This window comes from Nuphar pumila, chromosome 10, assembly GCF_984573655.1.
Source record: "Nuphar pumila chromosome 10, dmNupPumi1.hap1.1, whole genome shotgun sequence".
Taxonomy (NCBI): domain Eukaryota; kingdom Viridiplantae; phylum Streptophyta; class Magnoliopsida; order Nymphaeales; family Nymphaeaceae; genus Nuphar; species Nuphar pumila.
Window position 1 is genome coordinate 109774852 of NC_143258.1, and position 17845 is coordinate 109792696.

General features: G+C 38.3%; 2 protein-coding genes across 5 annotated transcripts in view; one reads left to right on the top strand and one right to left on the bottom strand.

The window, feature by feature from the left end:
- The first annotated feature begins 934 nt into the window (after positions 1-934).
- On the top strand, positions 935-9412 carry LOC149827870 (beta-galactosidase 5-like). Of its 2 annotated transcripts, XM_090019699.1 has the most exons (19): positions 935-1460; positions 1555-1650; positions 2251-2363; positions 2455-2521; positions 2678-2770; positions 2969-3112; positions 3814-3902; positions 4158-4263; positions 4370-4457; positions 4897-5015; positions 5121-5285; positions 5422-5597; positions 5673-5782; positions 5905-6014; positions 6119-6229; positions 6570-6683; positions 6767-6972; positions 8080-8416; positions 9038-9412. In XM_090019699.1, exons 1-19 carry the CDS (start codon positions 1275-1277, stop codon positions 9164-9166), a joined length of 2559 nt encoding a protein of 852 aa, XP_089875825.1. In that variant the 5' UTR covers positions 935-1274; the 3' UTR covers positions 9167-9412. The 2 variants fall into 2 exon arrangements, with proteins under 2 accessions (XP_089875825.1, XP_089875826.1); XM_090019700.1 differs by lacking the exons at positions 8080-8416; positions 9038-9412 and having other exon boundaries at positions 6767-6976.
- Positions 9413-12805: 3393 nt separating this feature from the next.
- The window catches only part of LOC149827871 (cyclin-T1-3-like), a 55508-nt gene continuing 50468 nt past the window's right edge, over positions 12806-17845 (bottom strand). For all 3 annotated transcript variants that reach the window (XM_090019703.1, XM_090019702.1, XM_090019701.1), the window contains 4 exons: positions 15370-15504; positions 14972-15147; positions 14726-14877; positions 12806-14617 (listed from right to left, as the gene is read on the bottom strand). In XM_090019703.1, the coding sequence (XP_089875829.1) occupies positions 13317-14617; positions 14726-14877; positions 14972-15147; positions 15370-15486 (1746 nt within the window). In that variant the 5' untranslated portion in view covers positions 15487-15504 and the 3' untranslated portion in view covers positions 12806-13316. The remainder of the gene's footprint in view (positions 14618-14725; positions 14878-14971; positions 15148-15369; positions 15505-17845) is intronic.

Below are 17845 nucleotides of genomic sequence, written 5' to 3' on the forward strand. Positions count from 1 at the left end.
TTTGAAGAGATGAACCCTAATGACCCTGTCTTTGTCAAGGGCCCGCACAAAATACCTTCATTTTTAAACCACCAGAGAGGGGGGGGGAGGGAATGGTTGTGGCTGTCCATTTTTAGAGAGAGAGAGAAGGTTCGATTGCCCTACCACCACCACAATCGTTCCCACGTTTTTGAAAGAGAGCAAAAAAATCAATGGAATTAAAGAGAGAGAGAGAGAGAGAGAGAGAGAGAGAGAGAGAGAGAGAGAGAGGGGGGGGGGGTCGCCCACCCACCTCCACCACTATACTAAAGTGGGTTTAGAAATCATATGAGAGCAGTCTCTCTCTCATAGATGGTTTTAAAAAGATGAGGGCGTTTTGGTCTTTTTCACTGAGTCAAGGTCGATTGACTGAAACTATAACCATGTGTCTTTGAAATATAACTGTTAAAATCAGACAGTTAAATGTAATAATTGAAACTTTAGGTAACTGTTTGTAAATAACAAATTAGTTAGACGCATTTTTGTAAATTATTCTAAAAAATTACATATTTTCTACTAAATAAAGCAAGTTTAGATTAAGCAAAAAAAATGCATGCAAGTATGTTTTAAAAAAAAAGGTTCAGAAGATAACTTGTTTGGAAGCTACATATTTATCACGTAAACTCACCTGAGGTTGCATAAAATTTGTAAAATTCCATATAGTCATATCCTTAATGTTGAGCACTCCAAATGTTCATAGCTGAGCTAACTTTTCTACCTTGCAAATTTCCCAATGGTCATTCATGTCCAATTTACAAGATGCATACTTCAGTCACACCGACAAGATTAAATATGAACAAAAACGGTATTTTGGGTACTACCTACTTGGCAAACACTGATTCTTTCTCACTTTCTCACTGACAACCAGAAGTATCCAAGTAGTTTGCAGCTGAAATAGAAAATCTCAACAAAATTTATACAAAATTGGTTCAAAGTTAAAACCTATTAAAATCCCAAATCTTCTCTCCCCCATCATGGGTACATTTATTTTTCTTTTTTGCTAAGCCTGCCAAACTCACAAATGAGTACACATAAAATAAAGCTTCAGCCATCTAACTAACCCTTACAGGCAGCATTATAAAATCCATATGCAAAAACCAATTAGCATTTTCTTCATCAAAGACAGTGCTGATACCAAAGAAAAAAGTCACTGGTGGAGCACACTGGCTTCAACCGCAGCAGAGGGCTGTGGATCTGTCTTTTGACCCACAGAAACACCCATTTCCCTCCATAAAAATTGTAGTTCAGATTCAGCAATGTCATTCACAGCAAGAATCCATTGCTTTAATCCTTTCTTCCTCTCTTTCTCCTTGCTGATCCTGTTATCTTTGGTGGGCAATGTACGCTCTACTGTGACATATGACCGAAAAGCCATTATCATCAATGGCCAGAGGAAAATCCTCATCTCTGGCTCCATTCACTACCCCAGAAGTACTCCTGAGGTACCATTTCTTTGCTGCTCTTGCGTTTTTTCTTTTTGGGGTGTCTGTTTTCTTGGTGGTTTTTCGATTACTGATGGTTTTTGGGGTTTTGTAGATGTGGGGAGATCTTATTCAGAAGGCAAAAGATGGAGGGGTGGATGTCATACAGACATATGTATTCTGGAACGTTCATGAGCCTTCTCCTGGAAATGTATGTGGGGATCTGTTCTTCTCATGACATGTTTGTTGCTTCTTTTTACATTTTTGGTCGAGCTTTCTGGCTTCCCTTGTTTCTTTCCTTTTTCTTTTTTCCTTTTGGTGGTTTTCCTGCTAGAGTTGAGTGCAGTTAGTATGGCTGATCACTGGTTTAGATCTTAACTTTAGTGCCTGTTGTTAGGTATTTATGTGTATGCCACAGATTCTTGTTTGTTTTTCAAATTTCGCATTTTCTTTTCCATTTTATTGCTTCATTTATTTTTGTATTATGTTTTAATATTTTCTCTGTACGTTTCTTTTTCTTTTTTCGGCTTTGTTTCTTTGCCATTCTTGAACAAGTTACTTTGTTCTTGAAATTTTGAAGGTTGTTTTATGATAAATCTTGTTTTCTTTCCACATTCATTGATTGTTAAAACTTTGAAATGCCTGTGAGTTCTTTGTGTTTTTAGCATTGTTACTGTATATGTTTTCTCATAAGAGGAACGTGTTTTGATATCTTTAAAGATATTTTTATGGTTATACTTTTTCTCTTTTATTTTGTGATATTGCTGTTCATGAAAATCTGAATAGTTGATGATGTGAGCAATTTTTTCAGTATAATTTTGAAGGAAGGTTCGATCTTCTTCGGTTTATCAAGACTGTGCAACAAGCTGGCCTTTACGCACATCTGAGAATTGGGCCTTATACCTGTGCAGAATGGAATTTTGGGTATCTGTTACTCGTTCTTCATCTATGGTTTGTTATTTTTTTTTTCTGTTTTTGTAATAAAAATTTATGTGGCTTCTGTTTCTTTTGGCAGGGGGTTTCCTGTTTGGCTGAAGTATGTGCCTGGTATCAGTTTCAGAACAGATAACGAACCATTCAAGGTTTCCATCCATTGGCAATCTATCCATGGATTTTGGTGTTAACTTTTGCACATTTCTTTGGAACAATCAAAGAATGCTTGATTATGGAAGATTTTAGTTGCTTTTTGTTCATTGAGTTTTAGTTGTTTATTCATACTGGTCTTTTCTGGGGTATAGGATGCAATGCAGAGGTTCACTGAGAAGATTGTGTCAATGATGAAGAGTGAAAACATGTATGAATCCCAGGGAGGGCCTATCATCCTGTCTCAGGTACTGCTCTTTATGTTCTTTCTCTTTTATCAATTTACTAGCTCCATTTCTTTTTTAAATATTTTGTTCGGTGGTTGCTTTATATTTTGATTAGTTTTTCTGGTAAAATCTTTGCATTCTCTGCAGCTTAATTGTTGATTTTATTACAGTTATTTGAGAGGGAGAATTATATGACCAATAGTGTTTCTGTTTCCGCAGATTGAGAATGAGTATGGACCAGAGGGTAAGGTATTGGGGCCTCCGGGTTATGCATATATGACTTGGGCTGCAAACATGGCAGTGGGAATGGAAACAGGCGTCCCATGGGTGATGTGCAAAGAAGATGACGCCCCTGATCCAGTGGTAAAGCATTACTGTTTTTCCTTTGGGGTCCGTCCGTGTGTGTGTGTGTGTGTGTGTTGTGTGTGTGTGTGTGTGTGTGTGTGTGTGTGTGCGATGCAGCACTCACACAATTTACATCTGGATGTCAGTCATCTGCTATGCTTCTCTTGTATAATTTCAGAATCTATTAACCTCTGCCAATCATAGTGAAAAAAGTTTAAAACAGCAAAATATCAGCAATCAAAAACTCGCGAGAATTTGATTTTTTTTTAAATCTCACATTTTTTGGCAATTCTCAGCAATAAAAAATACATTAAAATATAAAAAAATTATAAGAAAATATAAATAAAAAATATTTAAAAATAAAACCGCATGGTTTTTCATGATAAATAGCTGTTAAAAACGTAAATATCGTGTTTAAATCACAATATTTATGTTTTGACGAAAAAAATACTGTTTAAAATGTTCAAGTAATTTCTCGTGATATTATCACGAGATTTTCATAAATCTCGCGATATTTGTCACTATGCTGCCAACAAGCAGAATAGAAAAAAGTCTCCTGTATATTTAGGACTACTCTTAGACTCGAAGGCTTTGTCTCCTGTCCTCTTCCTGAATTGGTTTCTTATGCTGATGAATGTTGGTTCTGTCGGCTGCAAGCCTGCAAGATCAAAGTTTTAATACAGATTTTGAGTTTGTTTTCATGGCTACCCTTGTGGCAGATCGATACGTGCAATGGTTTCTATTGTGACTACTTTTCTCCAAACAAACCTTACAAGCCTACAATATGGACAGAGGCTTGGAGTGGCTGGTAATTTTTCTTTTCACTCTAGTGTATTATGCAACTGTAAAACCTGATTTTCTGATTTCAGACAAGTCAATTGCATGTGAAAAAGCGCATGTCCCAGAGTAGCTTTTATACACTAAACTGAGTCAACGGCTTCTGTACAATGACAATCAAGCATGACTCTTCGTTTGACTTGTGGCTTAGCTTATGATCTTCATCTTCTTGAAGCATTATGGGTTCAAAGCGATGTAAATCTCTTGTTTGCTTTTCTAAGTACAGGTTTACAGAGTTTGGTGGTACTCTTCGTGAAAGGCCGGTGGAAGATCTAGCATTTGCAGTTGCACGCTTCATTCAGAAGGGTGGTTCCTTTGTTAACTACTACATGGTAAATTTTCAGAGATACACACTTCATGCTTACCAGCTGAGTTAGGTGGATTTGAGTTTCATATATTTCACTTGTGTTGGAGTAAATGGCTTCTATTGAATTGCAGTATCATGGGGGGACCAATTTTGGCAGAACAGCTGGAGGACCTTTTATCACGACAAGCTATGACTATGATGCTCCAATTGATGAATATGGTAAGATGCTCACATTTACATCTCATCATTTAGAAGGAAATGACTTTTTTTATTAACATTAATTTATGTTTGGTTGTCTCTTCCACACGAATTTATGATGCTTGGGTGGATGGCACTCAAAAACGGATTTTTTTGGAATTCTTTAATTTCTATCTACTAGCAATAATTTCAAATTTCTGGGAAATTCTAAATTTTCATTGGCATCTAAATGTTTTAGAGGAAGTGTTCCAGTTTCCTTATACCTTGTAAGTTGCAAAATTACTGTTTTGAGTCACTGCTCAAATCAACCTGCATTTTCAGAGATATCAAGATTGATACGTAAAAGAAAGGTTCTGAATACTTAGTAACTTCCAGAAAAATTGGTCCTTGTTTGCCATTTTTTTTTTGAAAGGCCCATGTTTTCCATTTTTCTTTGTGTGTAACTGCTTCACTCTGGCAGGTTTGATTAGGCAACCAAAATGGGGGCATCTCAAGGAGCTGCACAGTTCAATTAAACTGTGTGAGCCTGCTTTAGTTTCTGCAGATCCTGTTGTAACTTCACTAGGAAATTTTCAGCAGGTCCATTATCCACTTTTAGCTTCCTAAACTTCTGTTCCAGAGGGTTTTATGACCTTAAGAGTAAGATTAATCAAGGAGCTGATGCAGGTTTTGTTGGCTATGCAGGCTTATGTCTTCTCTTCAAAATCAGGGGGATGTGCAGCCTTCTTGACAAACACTGATCCCAGAACTACTGCAACCGTGTTTTTCAACAATATGCACTACAGTCTGCCCCCTTGGTCAACCAGCATCCTTCCTGACTGCAAAAATGTAGTATTCAACACGGCCAAAGTGAGTGAAAGATGGGTGCTACCTGTTTTCCATCTTCGAGATTGCACTTATTCTCTACATAACTTTTAGTGCAGGATGGTGCACAGAGAATTTCTGCTAAACATGGATGATAATTCTGGTTGAATGTAAATGACAGATAGGAGTTCAAACGTCAAAAATGCAAATGTCCCTAGGCAGTAGCCAATCATTTTCTTGGGAGACATACGATGAAGATGTGAACTCCTTGGAAGATGAATCAATAACAACAACTGGTCTACTGGAGCAGATAAATGTCACCAGGGATACCACTGATTATCTTTGGTACAAGACCAGGTGAGAAATGTTGTTAATATTAGGATTTATCTTCTCTTATGTAAATTTATCAGATTACTTGTGTGTTTGTTCCAGTGTTCTTATTGATCCTTCTGAAGCTTTTCTGTTGAATGGTCGGCTTCCCATTCTTTCTGTCCAGTCAGCAGGACATGCTTTGCATGTCTTTGTCAATGGAAAGCTTGAAGGTATGCTGGCTTCTCTTGCATCGTATCAGGGTTGGTCTGGTTAAGAGGGACTTCTGAACAAAGAAAGTTTCTATTGTTTTTCATCCCACTTGGTTAGAATTGTTTTTCTTGTGGGTTATCAGGAACCGCATACGGAAGCAGGGAAAATCGCCAGTTCACTTTTACTGGCAATGTCAACCTGCGGGCAGGAACAAATACTATTGCTCTCCTAAGCATAGCTGTTGGTTTGCCGGTTAGTTCTATTCCCATCTTACTTTTCCTTTTTCAATAATGCAACTCAATGGATTGCTTTCTGACAAACTTGGTTGTTTCAAACTTTTTATACTACGTATTAAGAATGTTGGGGTTCATTACGAGACATGGAACACGGGAGTTCTTGGTCCAGTTGTGCTTAAGGGCCTTAACCAAGGGAATTGGGACTTGACCTGGCAGAAGTGGTCTTACCAGGTATATTTTATTCTAATTTTGGATTCAAATGAGTTCCAATCTTGCATATCTTATGGTTCTCATGTTGTATCAAAGTTCTTGGTAGGTTTATGAAATATTGTTTTTTCTCAAGAAAAATATTATGAATAAATTTTTTATGGGAAAATGAGTTTGTAATTCTCTATCAGTAGAAATCTGCCAGAATATTTTTATAACAATGCAAAACCAAACCTTGAGAAAGTAAAATCCCACATTCAAAATATCAGAGTCATCTGTTACTATGCCTCCAGTTAAAGGAAATTGTTTGATGTTACATAATTATTTATGAGACTGTTAATGAAGTTGGTTTTCCTTTATGCAGGTTGGTATGAAGGGCGAAGCTTTGAATCTACATTCCCTGGAAGGAATTTCTTCTGTGGAATGGGCACAAGGGTTGTTAGTGGAAAGGAAAAATCAGCCACTAACTTGGTATAAGGTAAGAACTGAGGATGACGGGACAATGCACTGTTGTTTCTTTAAATGCAGTTGTTGATTTATCTGTTATGGGGGTATTGTCAGGCATATTTTGATGCACCTCCTGGAGGAGACCCCTTGGCTTTAGATTTGAGCAGCATGGGGAAGGGTCAAGTATGGATAAATGGACAAAACACTGGAAGATACTGGCCAGCATACCTTGCAAATGGGAACTGTAGTGGGTGCAGCTACATTGGCACATATCGACAGCTAAAATGCCAGAGTGGTTGCGGATTACCAACCCAACGCTGGTGAGTAGTGAGTACCTTGAAGGGTATTTCAGGTGATCCCTTGTGTGTTCCATGTGATAATTTTTGTTGTTTTCTAATGATAACTGAAGTATCATGCATTTTGTGATGATCATACTATTCTATTGTGATCTGATTGAAGTTATTGGATCTTTTGTGCAATAAGGCTTTTGCTTATTATGAGATGTAACACTTACAATGGGCTCATACTGTCTGATATTAAACATACTTGGAGATCTTGCTTCTTAATTTCTTATTCATCAGCAACATAAAATAAGGGCAGGTGTATACTTTCGAAAGTCGCTTAAAAGTAATTTGTAACCAAAGTTGTGATCGTATGATAAAGAAACATGTTTGTGTAATTCAAACTTGCAAGCATGTTGTTGTGTCATTTTTTACTGTTAATAGTTGTTAATACTGTTATTTTTATCAATACTATGTTCAGTTTATTTTAACTTATATTACTCAAGGCTTCCAAGTACACTACCTTGTATGTGCCTGATGTGGGTTGGTCTTGTTCCTGTTTCTAACACTCCCAAGGCTTCTATCAGCTTGCTGTTGTTGATGCATTTAGAAAAAGAAAAAAATTTAAAAGTAGGATAAGCATGAACTCCATTTTCAGCTATGTTGATGGGCTTTATCTCAGTTTTCTGCATACTTTTTATATATTCTTTAATTGTCCATTTTGTTGGGTCTTTTCTGTCAATTATTTTAGGCTGTACTATCATTATTCCCGTCTTGTCTATATAAAAAAAAGAGAGAGATTATAAGCTCTTGATGGCTTACCTCTCATTCTTTTTCACCTTTTTCTGAAATGCACTTTATTCCCATTTTCATGATTGAGGAGTGTTCATCATGCATCTATGAACATTAACACATTTTATTTAGAATGGAAAATGGAGTTAGATCAATTTTTAACATTTTGTGTAAAAGCTCATCCATTTTGCTAAGTTATAGGAGATGCAATGACTGCTTCATGGTACATCCATAACTACACTAATCAACTACCAGAATATGGTGTGCTAAGTGCTTGCTTAGACATGAGCTATGCAATTATCTGTCCTTTCTATTATTTCAGACATTATTTAGACTTATAAATGCAATATTCAGGTATCATGTACCCCGTTCATGGGTACACCCCACTGGGAATCTCCTAGTAGTTTTTGAGGAGATTGGAGGTGATGCATCTGGAATATCTCTAGTCACAAGATCAGTGGGAAACGTCTGTGCAGATGTCTTGGAATATCATCCCAACATAAAGAGCTGGCACATTGAGAGCTATGGCAGATCAGAAGCACCACAAAAACCTGAAGTCCATCTGCACTGCACAGAAGGACAATCAATCACAGCCATAAAATTTGCAAGCTTTGGAACCCCGACTGGTGCATGTGGTAGTTTCCAGCAGGGAGCTTGCCATGCTCCAATGTCACACTCAATCCTTGAAAAGGTAATGGATCTGCCATTCAAAATTTAGCACCCATTTGAGTTGCATAGTACATCACACTCACCTGTCAATGTGTTCACCAAATGAGGTCTTGACGTTTCTCAGTTTAGCCAATATTTTTTAATTCACCTCATATTTTCCAAGCTTTGTGAGAAAGCCTTCTTTGCTTCACAAGGATTGTAATTGCATGTTCTTATTAAGGTTTTCAGTATAGTTGCCAGAAGCTCCTTAAAAACTCTGAAGCTCGTTTCTCAAGAAGCTCACTTCTCAAGCATAAAACCACATTTTATCTACTCTTTTGCACCCTCAAATCTTCATGGGAGGCACAGTTTCAGAAAATGAAAAGCTTTCTTTCTTGATTTTAAATAGAAATTATTGAAAATATTCACGTTAGCTTGATTTGTTTTCTTGAAAATGATATTTTAATTGTAAAACCTACATATATAATGAATATCTTTTGGTAAAAAGTATTAAAAATACATTTAAGTAAAATTATAGGTTTTATCTACTTTATTCACACTCCATACATAAAACCATTTATTAAATACTCGCTTCTCGTTTCATGCTGCATGCATCACTTTTCGCACACTTTCTTTTTATGATAACTATCTCCTTTTCTTGCAGAGGTGTATAGGACAGCAAACATGCTCTGTGGGCATCTCGACCGATGTTTTTGGTGGAGACCCATGTCCCAACATCCTGAAAAGAGTAGCCGTGGAAGCTGTATGTGCTTATAGTGAATCAAAGTTATGAAGACATTTCACAACTTCAAGTTCTTTTGTTATATATCAAATGGATTGCTTCATTGTACACTACTAAATGGAAAAGTAATAAACACGTAGTAAGATATGGCCAACAGGATAATTTGGTGTCAAATGTAGATTGTTCATGAGTGTTCTGTTGTTACATGTGACTCTTGTGAGGTGTATTGTGCCTCTGCATAAGATATGGCCAACCAATATTTACGAAATGAGGAAGACAGCAAGGAAATGAATGCAAGAATCTTATTTTCTTTGATTCTCTTTTTTGTTGGTCAGTTACATGAATTGATTGACTCTCTCTCTCTCTCTCTCTCTCTCTCTCTCTCTCTCTCTCTCTCTCTCTCTCTGTTGCATGATTTTCTTGTCAATCCGACTCAGCAAATGACTTTGGCATAGTTTGTGTATTAGGAATTGTATATTGGATCGTGTTTTGACGTGAAAAATATGATTTTTCAATTGCTAAATATTGAATCATTGTGGGCTGTGTGGATGTGTATGTGTATGTGAAGAACCCTTTTTTTATTCGAGTTATGTTAAAGTCCACTCTAAAAGTCATAGTTACAGGTAACTTTTTGCTTAATTTGAACCTTTAAATATGTTTATTTATTAAAACATGATTTGGATTGACCTAATTTAAATAAAATTTGGAATTGTTTCCATCACAAAGTGTGTAATATGAGCCGCTTGTTTTTGTTGATTTTTTGTTTCTCTAAAGGGACATTTGAGCATGAAAAAATCTAATTTAATACATGTTTCTGATCGAGTTGAAAGCCATGTGCTGGAGAAATAGCTGTCTAGCAGGATCATAATGCAAAAATAATGATGTTTGTGGCGTTTTTTTATCAGTTAGCCTCCAACTTGTGAAATGCAAATAATGATGTCCGCAGATACTGCAATCTATGCAAGAAAGGTTCTTTGGTAGGGACCAGCATATGGAAGGATAAACCGCATCATTGGTTTTCATGTATTTCTGAATTGTAATTTTTTTCTTGTTTATTACTCTAGGAACTCATCTCTTGACCATGCTGAAAAGTTCTGCTGAACTATGGTCACCACCATAGGCGGAGCTGGGGCGGGGGGCAGAACTGGGCTGTAGCCCAGTCCTGCCTCCGGGCCCAGTTAAAAAAAAAAATTTAAAAGCCCAGCCCTGATTCCATATGAAATAGATTTTTATCCATTTTTGTAGCCCAGCCCTGACTGCAGCAAATAGTTTGATTTGTCCATATGAAATAAATTTTTATTAATAATTGTAGCCATTTTTTATTTTATCTAAAAAGAAAAAAATCGGGGGCGCTGCCCCCGAACCCCAGACTATCACACCAATTTTTTTTTTGCTACACCCCTGTTTGCCCTCCCCCCCCCCCCCCCCTCACATGAATCCTAGCTACGCCCCTGGTCACCACGCCCGATGGCTAAAACCCTGAGGCCGCACCTCTAACCCACCAGCGAGAGGCCTTACAGCAAAGAATACACACAACAGGTATCGGACTCGCAACATCCTTCAACTACAATGTCTTAAGCTTACCCACCTAGCCAGGTGTGTGGAGCCCTTGGTGAAAGTGTAGGCATCTGCCAACCCCCAGCTTTCTAATCAAACAAAAAAGAAATTTTTGCAATACGTCTGTCTGCTCTATGTTTCTGTAGTTTACACCAACTTATTAAGAACCTTCATGGCCGGTACTTGCATGTTATATCCACGAAATGAGTTTTGGTTTACATAAGAGAGAGAGAGAGAGAGAGAGAGAGAGAGAGAGAGAGCACGTATGCATAAATGCATATGACGAAGCATACAAGCATGTGGGGGTTGTTTGTGCTAGTGTGTTGTATTCGAGCGTCTGCATGTCTCCGTCACAATGACACGACATTTAGTGTCCATGTCTAGGGGATACAATGGGAACTCACTATGACACAATCGGAAGCATATGGTTATTGAGATGGGAGTAGCTGACAACAGCACTAGGTGCCAATGGCAGCCAACTCCCGTGTGCCGTCCATCCATCGCGCGCGTGATGGACGACATGCATTATTTTTTTCTGATGAACAGTATTTAGTGCCCACCACTAAAGGCTTTTTTGCATGTGTGACGCGGGCGCGGGGTGCTTCAGCACTGGCCATCTGATGCGTTGGCAGGAGTTATTATATCACTTGTTTTATAGCTTTTTGTATTTTTTTAATAATAGTTAAAAATTATCTTTTGCATAAAAAAATATCAAACATATTGTTATTGTTATTGTTAAAAGTAAAAAAAAAAAAAACCCTGTTATCATGCTATTTTTCAAAAAACTTATGGAACTCGTTTTGTACCTGTACCCTTGTGAGATAGGTCTATGTGTGTGCAAATGCATCTGTGATGTCAAATATGCCGAGTGAATGGTGAAAACATGCATGTCAATGTCTTTTTGAAACAAAATCACATGGTGCTCACATGAATGGACCATTCTATGTCTTCAGCTCAACTAGTGCCAAGCACAAGTTATAGCACTGGAAAAACGTGGCCTAAATAAATTCGATTTGAGTGTCGGCGTGTGTAGTGTGTATGCATGTGCATGCATGAATGTGTAGGTGTGCATACACGGACATCCGTGCACAGGCATGCACATGCAATTTCATCATGGGTATGTGCATAAACTAGCGTAAGCACATGCATTTCACAATTTTTCTCTCGGGTTGCATGCTGGCAAGATATGCATAACAACATAACATGCTTAAAGTGGAGTTGGTGGAGACATGCCCATATGACTTGTGTCTAGTAGGTGCAACAATTTTCTTTTCATTTGATCCATGTGACTATGGAGCTGCAGCACATCTTTCCTTTCGCACTCCGTGGTTCGAGTTAAACCCCCCAACAGCTTTACCCTGGACACAAAGCAGGCCAACATGGAGGAACCCTTCAATTATTGTGCCAGGAAGCAACAATTATTTGCTGGCTATCTTTTATTCACATTTCTTCAAAGTGATAATATTAATGATAATATATTTCTAACCTCTGCCTGCCTTTCAAAAAAAAATATTTCTACCCTTCCTAGAGAATACATTTTTGTCAAAGGATATCATCATCTTGACCTTATTCTCCGAAGGGTATGTTTGAGTACACCATGTCAAATACGAAAACCTACAGTTTTCTAACAAAATGGCTCAAAATATTATGTCAAGAATATAGCTTGGACCCACAAGGCTCTAATCATCTGGTAGTAGCAACTCATGAAGGTCACCAAGTTGAGCGCACGGCCTTGGCAGTGAGGCCGATGCTGGGCATACTCCCTGGGGTGCAAGGAAGACCTGGGTTTTTTACCCCAATGAATTTCGTGAAGTAATTTTTCCCCGGTCATCCCACCCCAACCAGAAAAAAAAAAACAGTTCAACTTGGCTGCCCAAAAGAAGGAATCCCTCCAAAAACCTTCAAGCCTTCTAATTAAGCTAGATCTGTTAACTGGTACCTAGCCCAACCCTAAGGATCTGACTAAAAACTTCAAATATAAATCTAGCCAAAATATGAGCTCTCTCATACCTGATCCGACAACAAGAACCTGAATACATTACATGGATTCAGGAAACCCAAATGGGCCAAGCCCTTCACAGCCCTATTCTAAGCATGCCAGCACCAAGTTTGAAAGTTACAAGGGTCCCAATCAAGAAGATATGGGCATGATAATTTTCCATTGCTCATGAAAACAAAACTATTACATTGCTTATGAAGAATAAACTTAAATAATACACTTACATGACAATGTTTAAACTTCTGAATATGATAAATAATTGTTTGTCAACAGGCGTAAAAGAGACTAGTCTCTCTCTCTCTCTCTCTCTCTCTCTCTCTCTCTCTCTCCTTTATGCATAGAAAAAATGGCTTGATTAACAGAGTAATTTAATAAGATCATTATCTCGAAAAAAATTAGGAACAAGGAGACAGAAAGAACTTACCAGGAGAAACCCACTATCCTGTTTCTTTGAACCTGACCTATAACCATGGGTAAACTCCCGTTTCAAGTAGATGAGAGTTCTTATAAACCTTATCAAAGTATTGAACCTTGTTTCACAATTTTCCCATGAACTTGATACCAGGCTCTCCACGGTAAGGAAACAATATGGTTTTGAAGTTTTCATTTTCCTTCCCATAGCACCAATGCCAGCGGATCTTCCAGTTAGTTGGCCATGGAACTCAGATGGGAATTGTCCGACCTGTGCTGTTTGTGCTCCTTGTCTATGTACTCATGCCGCCCTTTTCCAACAGATTCCTTATGTGGGTCTTGGTGATGATAACCAAGAGAGTTCTGCGTATAATGGTCTCTGATTTTTGCATCTGGGCGCCCCTTATCCCATGGATCGTAAAGGCTTCTCATTTTCTCACAAGCTGGAAGCGGAGAGCTCTGACTACGAATTCTTGGTGATTGGACTTCCTGTGCATCAAGCCCTGACAACTCTCCTTCCTCGGTGAGTGATGGTTCCAACGGACAGCCATTACCATCAAAATCTTCAGAGTCGAAAGACCTTGATCTCTTTCTCATCTGTGACTGCTCATCCACCACTGAAGATCTTTTGCTTCCCCCATCATTGAAACCATCCTCATGGCCATTGAACGTTTCCTGATCTGTCCTATACAATGATTTATTAGACCATATATGCCTTCTCTCCTGCTTGATCTTTTCAGCCTCTGCAGCCAATTCAACTCCGCTCTCAAGCTCCCTTTCAATGAGATCATCCTCGTCCATGACATCTGCTTTCCTAGTGACAACAGGCCTGTAGTCATTGGCATCAACCCTGGATTTTCGCCGCTTCTCAAGTGCTGCCTTCACCTTGTCTTTGTCAATCTTGCGAATAGCTTCAGGAGCTGAATAGCCTCTCTTGCCTTCACCAACACCAGTTTCTTGAATGCCATTGGTGGCCCTATAGACAGCAAGTTCATCTTTTTGCTCTCCCCAGTCAGTTGCATCCTTTCTTTCTGTTTCTTCTGTGGGCCTCTCCATCCCAAACTTGGATTTGTGGGGTGCCTCTGTCATATTTACCCGACCCTGGCCTCCTGAAAATGGTTCTGCATCATGACGCAAACGATTCTTACTGTCATCATACTTGTCTGGAGCTTCTATTCTTGGTCCTGTGTTTCCATAATCTGCATGCTGGCCTTGAGTGCCTCTGTGAGGTCCACCTTGATTGTAAGCCTTATATGATTGATCCAGCTGAGAACGTGCACCTTGATTGGCTTGTGCCCCAAATTTGTTGACAACATCTTCGCGTAAATCCGTGTGAGACAAGTTCCCTGGTTGGTTTGCAGAAGCTGCGGTGGTGGTTGGAGGATGGCCATGTGCATCTTCAACAACCCCTAGAGCGTTTGCCTGAGCCCAATGGTTTGCTGCACCACTAACACTCCCACCATCTACTTCACTGCCATGTGAAGATGGAACAGCTCGGTTTTGCTCGTACAGTTCCAGCATTTGATTGCTAACCTCTGTTCAAAGAAGAACAAAATGTCCATAAGAAGATGTAATAGGATCTAACAGAAAAAAGGCAATCACCAACCTAGTTCTTCCAAGAAAAGGAATTCAAACAACTAGACCTTCCAATTGTCGGGGGGTCACATCAAATTCTTGCCACCAGAACTTCTCGCCATCAGATGGCAGCTTCACCTTGAGAAACTTAGCAGCAAGGAAAATTGCACTGGCTGCAATATGGTGGGGTTTAAACTGCAGGCACAGTGATGTCCGTAGCCTGCATACCCCTTCCGACTGGGTCAAATACTCAAGGGAATAAAGTCCTCTCAATCCACATCGTGAATTACAAACAGAACAAAGGAGCAACATACCCATCATTCACAAAATTCCATGCAACTTGTGCTAGGGCATTTTGCGCCACTTTGAATTTCTTTATAGCCTCCACTAGGGGCTTGTAGGGATGGTGAACATTAAGGTCAAACCCCAGAGTAGCAAGTACAACATGCTCCCCAAGTAAGATACGCTCCTTTTGCTGCTCATAGACTTCCTGAAGAACGCAACCAAAGAATTACAAACTGATCAATGATCATACACAAAGTTAAACTAGATATAATAATTTGCAAGACAATCAAGGAAATGACAAAATTCCAATAATGGAATACATTCAGAGGAAATAAAAAGCAGAAAACAGGGACATCTGTGATCCAGATGTGCTTGAACAACATTAAGCATGAACTATACAAAATTTATTTACAAAAGCAAACCATACTTTTTGCTTAATTCTTTGGACTGCAGCAGGATCCTTCTTGTGGATAATTTCATAAGAGACAAGAATGACATCCTTGAGTGGCCGAGGAGTTTCTTCCACCTTTCCAGCCAGGAACATGCATACTGTTGCAATGGTCTGTAGCAGATGTTAGCTAATAAGTGAAAGAAGTACCTTGCCCAGATCAAGCATTGCAAGAAACCATTCTGCAGCTATAACGATTTTAGCATCTTAGCAAATACTCTATTCCTGAACATAGAAAATGTAATTCAATAATTGAGCGTCAATCACATAATGACGAATGACAACTCTATTCTTTCATTAGCAGAGGAACAGAATATTGTGGACATGTTGCCAAGCAGAAAAAAATAAGACTTGACATACTTATTCTAGCTAACTGCTGGATCCTATGAAAGCTAGCAAGATGCACATCAGACTCTACAACAAACACAACAGCTTGCAGCATATGCACTTACAGTACAATTCACTTGCTTGCTAGTTAACAACGTGCACTAGAACTCTGGCACACATTTGCTTCCTTATAACTTTTGATGGCTATAGACACACGTAGCAGCATTCTCAGACAGCAATCTGATGATTTTAATGATTCATTGCCATCACCCAGCAGCCATAAAGGTTAGATCAAACAACAAAGAGGGGGGAGGGGAAGCAAAATCAAATAACCAAAAGCTACTCAGTACTGGCCAACAACATGCCTCCAAGGAGACAGGTAGAATTAAAGGACCTGAAAATTCTGTTTAAATATTCCCTGAGATGTGAATCAACGAAAATAACAACCCCAGTCAAACTTCAGGGTATCAAATCTGATATCACAAAACCATTACATGAAGATTATGTAATGAAACAATACGTGCACAAATACAATGCCACAAAGGGCTACAAAGGTGCACAAATACAAACACAAGGGTCACTTATGAACCAAATACAATAAGCCACTTATGGGCAAGAATACCTCACACACCAAGAACTCACAAGAACACTTAAAGTAAATATAAACTTGCATTGAAAATGCTTAGAAAAGCATACATTTACATGGAGAGGTGACATGGTTTAAGGGAGGCCGTCCAACGACTATTTGGACTGTCACCCCAACAGTCAAATGACTGTACAATAATAAAAAAACAAAAAAAAAATAAAAGAAAAAGACCATTCAGTCCATAATGGACTGTACCAAAAATATACATTATAAAATAACCAAAATACCCCTGATATACAGTTAGGTATAAATATATACACAATACTTTATCACTCCCCCTCAAACTTACAGTGAAATCACCGAAAATTTGCTAAGAAGATACAAGAATCTTGGTAGAGGAAGAGCTTTGATGAAGAAGTCCACAATCTAAAACTCAGACTGAACGTATAGTAGAGTAATAGTCCCCTTCAAGTACTCTTCTCGAACATAATGACAATCCATCTCAATATGTTTTGTTCGTTTATGAAATGTGTGATTGTTGTATATATATATGACACTTTTGTTATCACAACATAATTTTGAAGGTTCTAAAACATCAACACCCATATCTGAAAGTAATGATCTCATCCACACGACCTCGGTGGTTATTGTAGTCATCGCCTATACTCAGCTTCCGTGGAAAATAAAGACACCTTCTGTTACTTTTTGCATCGCTAAGAAATGAAGGAATCACCTACAAATACACAAAAACCTTTAGTTGAGTGACGGTTATTGAGATCTCCTCCACAGTCAGAATCAGTATAATCAATAAGATTTAAGGAAAATGAAGAGAATAAGAATAACCCTTTAGAAATAGTTTTCTTGATGTATCGAACTATTCTTGATATTGCACTCATGTGAACCGATGTGGGCGCACGTTGAAACTCAGTATGTATTGTATGTGCATTGTTTGGCCTGATAATAGACAGATACATTAAGGATATGATAAGTTGTCTATAAGAAGTTGGATCATCTAATAACACTCCGTCTTCAGCTCTCATTTTTTCATTTATAACTTCAGGACTATCGCCATACTTTGTGTCAGTGATTCCCGAACGTGAAGCAATATCAGTTGCAAACTTGATTTGAGACAAAATGTACCCGCTTGGTGAATATACTACTTCAGTTTCTAAAAAATATCTCAAAAAACCAAGGTCAATCATATCAAAAGATTTTTTAAGCATAATTTTAATTCCTTCAGTTTCCTTCTAATCATTCTCAATGATGATTATATCATCAACATACAAAAGTACAAAGATAAGTATCTTACAAAAAGAGCACTGTCAGTGTAACAAGATTTAAATCCAAGGTTCAACACAGTTCCACTAAAATGATCATACCATGCTTTAGAAGCATGTTTGAGCCCATATAAAGTTTTTTGAAGACGAAGAACCATATCATTTTCAATAGTCAGACCAGGAGGAGATCCATGTACACTTCTTCATTTAAATTTTCATTTAGAAAAGCATTATTAATGTCTAACTGATAAATAGGCCACTTTCT

Bases quoted from the DNA above. Each gene is read 5' to 3' on its own strand.
- LOC149827870 (XM_090019699.1), top strand. From the start codon at position 1,275: ATGTCATTCACAGCAAGAATCCATTGCTTTAATCCTTTCTTCCTCTCT. The intron at 1,461-1,554 runs GTACCATTTCTT...GGGGTTTTGTAG, and splicing joins ACCCCAGAAGTACTCCTGAG to ATGTGGGGAGATCTTATTCA. The intron at 6,684-6,766 runs GTAAGAACTGAG...GGGTATTGTCAG, and splicing joins AGCCACTAACTTGGTATAAG to GCATATTTTGATGCACCTCC.